Source organism: Hordeum vulgare, chromosome 5H (genome assembly GCF_904849725.1).
Source record: "Hordeum vulgare subsp. vulgare chromosome 5H, MorexV3_pseudomolecules_assembly, whole genome shotgun sequence".
NCBI lineage: Eukaryota > Viridiplantae > Streptophyta > Magnoliopsida > Poales > Poaceae > Hordeum > Hordeum vulgare.
In genome coordinates, this window is record NC_058522.1 from 518,134,269 (window position 1) to 518,144,016 (window position 9,748).

Sequence of the window (9,748 nt, forward strand, 5' to 3'; positions counted from 1 at the left end):
TTTTTTTATCTTGATCATCCAAGAAGTAGACAATTATTTTTGGGTTGATTAACATTTTTAGATAGTAAATGTGTTGAATGTATAGATTGAAATGTGTATGTTGATTGTTTAGGGTTACAATTCAAAATAGCAGCCAAGCAACATATGGTATTCATTTCATTTCGCAAATTCATATTCCGGCCAAACAAGAAAATAGAACTTTGAAACCAAATCCCACCAAATGAAATCTTTAAAAAAAATCTGTTTTGATTTCATTTCCACCAAACAAAATGAAAACATAGGCGTCAAATGAGCTGTTTGGGAAATTAGTCCCGATAAGCATCCGCTAGTCCAACATGTAAGTGAAACGCAATGAATTATGACCTACCCAGCGAGCCCAAGACTATCCATACTAGTCGCTAACCCGTGCACTCACACGGGCTAGTTATATAATAGTATCTTACACTCTACATTATATTTATAGTTCTTAGAATATGACATGATAACCATACAATAATATCCCGTATACTACCTCGTTGTCACCAATTTGGAGTTTTCCCTTAGAAAAATGTGAAAAAACATCAGTTACACAACGTATCTGTATAATTGAAAACAAAGATGTGTGATAGAGAAAATGAAGTGGCCACGGCCCATTGCTTCCGGTAACATGTTTTTGAAGCTGAATCAGAAAAATCAATTAGGAAAATTGGAGATTAATCTATTTTTGCACTTTATATAAACCATATAACTTTTGAGAAATGTACGGAGTCATTATTTAACAAAATCTTTATACAAACCGTCTTTCTAGATAAGAATAAATAGCATTAGAAGATGCAATCTCCATCTCTAAATAAATAAAACTTATATCTCAGTAGTTCTAGATATTATTAAGTAAAAACCACTAAAACCATGTGCTACTTACGAAGGTTTTCAAAAACAAAAAAGTAATGGTCAGAATCTTAGCTTGCCCCCATTTTCCACTGCATAGATACATAACACTTGTGCAAATTAATTATTTCTTACGACAACAGGACATTCATTCCCAATTTCATTGAAATTATAACAAAAATAAAACGAAATTGAAAGACACACACTCTTCTTGTAGAAAATGAACTCGTAATATTGTTGAAAGTGTAGCTATACCTCAATGTTTCATCTCATTTACTGCATCGAGTACAGCCAGGAGGACAACACTTTGGAATATTATTGTTACTACATGACTACACCATTTAATTTGAGTCAAACTAATTCAAAAATAGTTAAAAATTAGAATAACTCCAGTTAGCGAAGCACAGTAGCAAAATCACGGAAGAGTTAGCCCAATGAAATTGTGTAATATTGTGATAGACAGGAGAAAAATTTAGAGGCTACAAAACTATTGCGAGGTGAATCGGTTCCACACCTACGGAATTAAAACTCATCTCGAACTTGCAATAGCAGAAACATTTTTAGTGCGATAAATTATGCAACAACTGAATTTTGCACATCAAAATTATATTTAGGTTCGATATAACGACTAAAAATCATATTTGTGATCTACACCCAATGTAGGCTATTGCATAAATGTACTCACAACTTTTCTTAGAGCTCCTAGTGTAGAGTGTTGTTTGGCGAAGTAGATCTAATGGCATGCATATATTCTAAATATTCCGCTGACAATATTTTGGCCATTATGAATTCATGCAAGTCATGGTTAAAGATACCTTATCTTATTTTCTATATGTAGCATCTCTAAAAAGTATTCTGGAACTGCGACGGGAAAAGGTCACACATACTATTAAAATCTAACCATGTTAATAATAATTCTGTGAGTAGAGCTGCATTTGTACTTTCAAAATTATCTATCTCATCACGGTCCTGCTCCTTCACAAATACAATAAATAACCATGCATATATTAAAGTTTCCTGTAACGCAAAAGGTAGATCACCGGTTGTCTTATTGTCCGGCCGGCAAGCCATGCATATGCATATGGCAAAGAGAATGCCAACAAATTTATATTAAATGACTGTGTGCTTTTATGAAAAAGAAAAGGGACAACAGGAAAAATTAGACAACATACTGGAAGTGCAGGATAACAATTGATCTACAAATTCTGCTAGATAACATGATATATACGCTTGACGTGTTGTGATGGAAGACAATCATATTGTCGTAATCCGGCAATTTTTGCGGCCACCAGCTATACGTACTACTTGGGACGCTTGTCATCAGGAAAAATAAATCCTCGCTTGTTCGCAATGGAATCAGACCGTGGAGCCTCACAAAACTGCATTAGATTCATATCTAGATATTTACACCTGCAAGGGAAATTATGAATCAATGAAATCCAGAAAAAAGGTGCTAAATTCTTACAGATGTAGCCACCATCTCAACATGTCCTGGAGTCTATTGGGCTATAAATCCACAAACAGAAAAGCAAGATTTTGAATCCTATTGCCTAGGAACCACCATAGCACAGCTCTATCCAAGTAACTTGAGGCTGTGGATCTGCCGAATATGCAATAATTCCTTTTAGTTTAAGGTATTCATGATGTTGTATGGTCACTGGTTAGGCAAAAGACCAAGTGACCGGCAGCGCCACATCGGAGTAATAGCCTAGGTGAATCCTTGCTGGCGATGGATAAGATAATAACGTTGACTGCTTAATTGGATTGCACGGTGAGATGTGTTGCCGTAGCATCTGACTGCACGGCGTCCACCCTGTTAAATTCCCTGGATAAGAAAAGGAACAGATGGGAGGGAGGGCCGAGGTGTCGATGGAGGAAGGCCGAGACAGCTTCATAGAGAGGAGGCCGAGGTGTCCTCCACAGGGTTGGCATCGAGAGGATAATTTCTTAGAGATTTCTCTAGGTTGTTCCGTGGAGCTATATAGGTGTCAAAAGTTTGAAATTATGTTTTCTTTTACAACTGAGGAAAGAGATTGTGGAGAATTAAGATATATTAAGATTATTATTTTTTTGCAGCGTAGAGTATTCAGAAGGGAATAGATCAGAACGTGGGCCTTCAGTTTTTTTTCCAAGGATTTTGTGGGTCGTTAAGATGGAATCTTTTATATAACCGAGGAAAGAGATCTTGAAGTACTATAAGCTAAATTGAGAATGTTTTTTTCTTCTATTTCTAATACCAAGAAAGGAGAGCATGTGCCTATTTTTCCTACAGATATTTTCGATCGATCTACACCATAATAATTCGAACCCACCAGATTAACGACTCTTAATTACTGATTAACGTAGAATTTCTTGAAATAAATCTGAAGTAAAAAAATAGAAACCAACTAATCTACATCGTTATAACTTGGACCCACCAGATTAATAGCTCATATTTTCAACGTAAGAATTTCTTGGGAGTGCCTAATTAGTATTAAGTATAGAAGTATAGATATAGGAGGAGACGATTACTGGCCTGCGCAACATGTGATGCCGATGGTGGCCGACGACTGAACCCAGTGAGATCCTGAATTCTAATTCAGATCGACCGGTCTACATCGGGGTTCCTAGATATTCAACGAATCTCGTAATAATAAAATACTGCAGGCCCCTCTGTCGCTGGTTTTGTTCTTCGCCCATTTATTTGTGTGGCGTAGTTATGCAGCAATTCACCAGTGCACTCTGTGTGGATTATTTTGTTGCCCCACGCGTCTACATTCCCATGGCCTCTAAATCCTAGCTACGTAAGTACACTGAATAATTCATCAAGAGCAACTCTAGATATTCAACGAATCTGGTAATAAGAGCAACTCTAGCAGACCCCCGCATCTGCCCCCGACCCGTAAAATAACCGTCAAAACGCGGGTACGGGCCGGAAAGCCTTTCGGACCATACTCCACATCCCGCCCCGGCCCGCAAAATTTTTTGGGGGCACGGCAAATTCCCTACCCCAAACCTGGAAAATGCGGGTTTCCCCCTCGCAGCTACGGTGCCGTGCATCACAGAGAAGATGTTGGCGGGAGGGACATTTCAGCCCGTGCTCTTTTCTCCCTCCTTCCGCCGCCGCCCGCCCTTGCTTCCGCCCGCCCGCCGCCGGCGATTCCGGCCATATCTGCAGGCGGAATCCCGCCCCGGGGCCGCCCCACACCCTCCCGTGCCGAGCCAACTCTCCGGCGACCACAGCAGCAGCATCCCATCCGAACATGGCCACAGTGGCAGCCGACGGCGGGAGGGGCAAGCCGAAGGGGAGCAAGTCGGTGTCGCGGTCGGTGAAGGCGGGCGTGCAGTTCCCGGTGGGCCGCGTCGCCCGGCACCTCAAGGTCGGCCGGTACGTCCAGCGTGTGGGCGCAGGCGCCCCCGTCTACCTCTGCGCCGTCCTCGAGTACCTCGCCGCCGAGGCCCTGGAGCTGGCCGGCAACGCGGCGCGCGACAACAACAAGAAGATTAGTTCTCGTTGGTTCATGTATCGAGGGTGTATCTGGATTGAATGGAATGCTTGCAATCTGGTTCATGTTTTCTGCCTCTGATTTCTCCATGGCAACCTGAATGAAACTGTTTATTTTTTCTTGCTCTGACAGTAATTCATCAAGCCTTGTGAATGCGTGATGGAATGCAATCTAGTTCCTTTTGGTACTTGTCGTTGCCTATGATCTGTGAATGTTAATCTTAATGAAACAGAAATACTAGTGTTGTTCTAATCTGACGAATGAATGGTGCAGAAGTTCCTGCTGCAAGGATGAATGTTTCGCATATGTTCAGCAGCTTGATTCTTTTGCCCCTACGGTGCGAAATCCCTCTCGTTGATGGATTCCATCCAAGGACCACGAGAGCCAAGATTGTTACACGTACATTTTTGTTCTTTAAGTTGCACCCAGGTACAAACTTCAACATCTATACAGATTGTTTACTGAAGAATGGACACTCTGTTTACTGAAGAACGGACTTCAACATCTATATTTTTTACGGATCCGTTTGGGGGATCTACATCTGTGTCAGCCCGAGCCAGCCAGCAAAAGCTGTTTTGCGACGCGTTTTGCAGGCCGGCGGGATGCGGGATCTGCTAGAGTTGCTCTAATTCAATGCTGCAGGCCCGCTCCGTCGCTGGTTTTGTTCTTCACCCATTTATTTGTGTGGCGTAGTTATGCAGCAATTCTCCAGTGCACTCTGTTTGGACTATTTTGTTACCCCGCGCGTCTACATTCCCATGGCCTCTAAATCCTACTACTGTATACATGACGCTACGTAAGTACACTGAATAATTCAACACGTAGCATCAGAGAGGTTATTGGTCGTATGCATGCAGCTACGCTAATTAATCGTCCGGGGCCAAATCGAATGCTGACTACTGAGTCCAGTCCATGATTTATAAAGGCCCTCCTCATACCAATGAATGGGATATATCCATGTAGGGCCACTATGGCACCATGGCGGTTAAAATAAAAAAGTTGTGTCATCTGGTGCTATGTACGCCGAAATCAGTACGAAGGTCACTCTCACAGATGACAGGCCATTTATAATTTTAAATGAGCTCTCGGATTGGAAAGCCTATGAGTGGGATTAATTTAGTGGCAGACACAATTAGGAGCCCGCCACTGCAGTTTTCGAAAAGTAGCAGCGACGAAAAAAGGGGTTCTCGGCCACTGTTATGTGTACAACAGTGCAAAAATTAGTATATACTCCCTCCGTTCGATAAAACCTGTCACCGAGGCATTTTTCTAAAAACACCCTTCACGTTTGCCCGACCGAACCCGCGCTCCCCCTCCATCTTCCTCCACCCGTCCGCGCTGCGCATCTCGTCGTGCCGCCGCGCCGCGCCGCCTCCAAGCTCCACGACGCATCGCCGCCGCGCAGCTCCTCGTACCACCGCGTCGCCACCGTCTCTATCGCCCCACTGACAGCCGGCCGCCTTCTCCCGCTCGTCTCGCCTCTTCTCATCTTCCTCATCAGGAGCTCAAGATGGAAGGAGTCTCCTTTTCTTCAAAGCTCGCGATTTGCCAGCTCCGGTGGCGGCACTGCCCCGTGCATACTCCGGCTCTGGCTCCGGCGAGGCTCCGGTAAGTCCCTCCACTCTTTCAAATTCCATCCTCTCTTCCTCACCCCCATCCTCTCTTCCTCACCCATCCGCTCTCCCTCTCAGATCCACCCCTGATCCGGTCTAAATCAACCGGAGACAGAGACGAAGACGAAGGCCGAGGAGGTGGTGGTCAGGGATACCGAGACGGCTGCTGTGGTGCAGGAACCGAAGGCAAAGATAGATGCAGGAATTAGTTCTGTGGGATTTTGGAAGTCTTTGGTGGTTGCAAAATGGTGGAATTGCTGTGAAGTCTTTGGTGATTTTAGAAGTCACGGCGGCTGTGACCCCTCCCCCAATTGGCAAAGATAGATGCAGGAATTGGTTCTCAGGACATCGGGCAAATGTGATTCAGAGAGATAGATGCAGGTGAGTTGGTTCTGTGCTTAGTTATGATTGTGTTTGATAATGCCTCGTTCGGTGAGAGTGCCATTCAGTCAATTGTTTGTATGAATTCTGTGCAAATTGTGTGACTGTGAGTGAACAGGAGTATAAAAGTGGAACACCGTCAGGCCAGAAGATAGGTGAGAGCTGCTTCCTTGCTTGCATTGTGTGATATCAGTCAGCCTTGCAATGAATGTAACCAACCGATTATATGTTGATGCCCTTTGTTTGCAGGTGACAGGAAGGGGGCTGTCCATGCACACCCAGCCAAGAAGGCAGGCAAGACCCCAGCAACCAGCAAGAAGTGGCCCAAGTCTGGAGGGTCGGTCACCTCCTACTACGTGGAGATGAGCATTTTGTTCAGTTAACTGTTTTCCAGAGTCAGTGCGAGCGGAGACGAAGCTAGTAGAATCATATGGGGCTCCCAAGCAAAGTCAAATCAGTCTTGTTTGGAGTCTGGTTTATGTCATTCTCCCATGTTTATACCTGTGGTCGAACCTTCTGCAGAATTTGCATGTAAGTCTGTTACTTCAGCTCTTTCAATCCAAATATTGGTTTGGGTATGAATCCAAATCTTTCAGCTCTGTGCTTGTTTGACAAATGTACTGACCACTCTGTGCAATGGTTCATCTCAGATTGTTCCATTGCCCCCTACCGGAGGACTCTTCTCAATCTCATATCAAACCAGGATTTTTTATCAATGGATCTTGATAACTAATGCATTGCAACTTACAAGATTTAAGCGCAGGGAATTCTGAAACATGGGTTTATCTGGATTTATCTGGATTTGTAGCATGAATGATGTTCCATGAAAGACACAATTTGTTCCATGAATGATGTAGGTGCTGATGAATGGGCCTTTCCCCAGCAACAATAGGTGGAGGGGGGCAGAAACAATGGTAGAGACCACCCCTTCACGTGCAAGCTCCCCAAGGAGATTTAGGTGGAGATGAAGGAGGGAATCAGCAACAAAACAAAGAGCAGATGACACACCTGATGTCAATGATCAACACCATGGAATGTTGAACAATGTAGGCATAGTGTTTGTGGAGTCAGGAGATGTCACCAAGCAAGAGCTGTCAATTTGACATATTGACAGACTTAGGTACAATTTGTAGCATCTTGTAGATAGTCCTAGATTTAGGTGCAAGAATTCTGGGCCTGGTATGGTGTAATGACTCTTTGTAATGCACTTATGGTATAATGATATTGTTTCTCTCAACTGGACTTTTGTCTTTACATCTTCTCATCAGATAATTCAAATAAATCCAGATAATTCAAATAAATCCAGATAATTCAAATAAATCCAAATAATTCAAACAATTCAAATTAATCCAAATAATTCAAATTAATCCAAATAATTCAAATAAATCCAAATAATTCAAATAAATCCAAATAATCCAAATAAATTCAAATAATTCAAATAAATTCAAATAAATCGAAATAATTTAAATAAACCTTTCCTTTTCACATATTTTCTCATTGAACAAATGACACACTCCAATCTTGACAAACATACACATGACATACACAAAACATAAACATGACACATGAAACAAATTCTCTTTCATTTCTCTTTTTCTTAGTCTATACCCCTTGTTCTATGATGGCCTTCGTATCAGCAATTAGCTCGGCACTGCAATATACACCGATTATTTCCTCCCCTCCATTTTGTAAACGATCTTTGTGCAAATGCGGCATCTTGTAGCTATTCCCTCCTTGATCTTTCATGACTTCAACCATGACTGCTTGGAGTGTGATGAAGCTTTTGAACAGCTTATGAGCATCATAGTTCTGAAACTCCTCTTCTACACCCTGTACCAGTTCTCGGATATTCATAGGTGCTCTGCAGTCGGTAAGGGATTGGAGAGAACAATGGAAGCAGAGGTATAAAACATTAAACTCGGGGCTGTTTGGTGGTTGTTGAAGTAAGCGAATGTCTAGATCTGTCTGTTCCACAACTTCTCTAAACTCTGGATCGTTAGGGGGGACATGCGGCCTTGCATTGTCCTGTTGAATAAATATTGTTGTTCCATCATCATCGTCAGGCCACTTGTCTTGGATAGCCGGGATGACTTTGTTGATCAGATAATCTCGGCATACAGGTCTTGTTACTTTCAATGATTTCAGCTCCATCGTTCCTCTATCTCTGTTTTGACTGGTTCGTTGTGCCTCTGTCTCAACAACAAACGCCCAAGTACCGATCTTTCCATCGAATGTCATCTCCCCTTCATCACTGTATCGGGGCTTTCCCACTGCGGTCAAGAACATGACCTTCCCAATGCTATTAGTGTTCGGCACGGTGCGCTCATGTTCAAGCTCTCCAGGCACCACATAGTAACTATTTTTTACTCTCGTCATGTCATACCACTTTTCATCAATATGCACCATGTTGTTCATCGACTTGAAACTAGGCCAAGGAGTTGAGATCCATTTCAGATCCATCATGGATATGCAGAACTCGAGCCTAGCGATCTTGTTCGCTGGCTTGAGGAAAGGCTTGATGGTGTTCGTGATGCGATTCAGCTCTTTCAACTGAAACCTGTTGTGTAACGTCGAGCGGGGAACACCTAACCACTTTGCAAGAGATCGGATCGTTCTTCTTCTGTTTAGCGGGATTGTAGCTGTTCTCGACAGATCTAGTTGTTTCCTCTTCCTATCACTGTTCCCTTTCTTCTTGTTGGAAACATCAACTTCTTGGCCTGAGTCAAGTTGTCTTTTCGCGTTGGTCCATATTCTTTGAACTGTTCGCAGGTGAACATCCAACATAGTAGCAATGAGCACCTTGTCATATAGGTGAACATCTCCATCTCTGAGCACGATTACTCTCAAAGCAAAGTAAATACCAAATCTCTCCTTGTTTGACAAGTCCTTCTTTTTTGAATTACGTTGTGCATCACCGTGTTGAGGTTCTTCCTCTTGAACAACTTGAGCTTCTTCCTCTTGAACAACTTGAGCTTCTTCCTCGTCTGCAACTTGGGCTTCTTCCTTGTCTGCATCTTGTTGATCTTGTTCATCTTCATCCATCAAGTTCAAATCAATGGGATCACCATGTTGAGCTTCGTCCTCCTCTTCAGCCAGCAAGTTCAAATCAATGAGATCACCATGTTGAGCTTCGTTCTCCTCTTCAGCCAGCAAGTTCAAATCAATGGGATCATCGTGTCGAGCTTCGTCCTCCTCTTCAGCCAGCAAGTTCAAATCAATAGGATCATCGTGTTGAGCTTCGTCCTCCTCTTCAGCCAGCAAGTTCAAATCCATAGTTGCTCTATCTATACTCATAACAAGAGTATACAAAAGATGAATTGTCAGCATATAATAATAACAAGAGTACACAGGAAAAAGAGTATATAAGGCTCAAGAGCAATAACAAATCAACAACTCATCATT

The 9,748-nt window shown here is 42.8% G+C and overlaps 1 protein-coding gene and 1 long non-coding RNA gene across 3 annotated transcripts; both read left to right on the forward strand.

Moving 5' to 3' along the window:
* The first annotated feature begins 4,109 nt into the window (after window positions 1-4,109).
* LOC123399961 (probable histone H2AXb) lies at window positions 4,110-4,500 on the forward strand. The gene has a single exon (XM_045094351.1). It carries the CDS (start codon window positions 4,110-4,112, stop codon window positions 4,431-4,433), a length of 324 nt encoding a protein of 107 aa, XP_044950286.1. The 3' UTR covers window positions 4,434-4,500.
* A 1,149-nt stretch (window positions 4,501-5,649) lies between these two features.
* On the forward strand, window positions 5,650-7,583 carry LOC123398102. 2 transcript variants are annotated; one of them, XR_006610077.1, is made up of 5 exons: window positions 5,650-5,960; window positions 6,044-6,346; window positions 6,465-6,501; window positions 6,596-6,877; window positions 6,997-7,583. It is a non-coding gene; the product is annotated as an uncharacterized LOC123398102 (long non-coding RNA). The 2 variants fall into 2 exon arrangements; XR_006610076.1 differs by having other exon boundaries at window positions 5,651-5,960; window positions 6,044-6,501.
* Window positions 7,584-9,748: the final 2,165 nt, after the last annotated feature.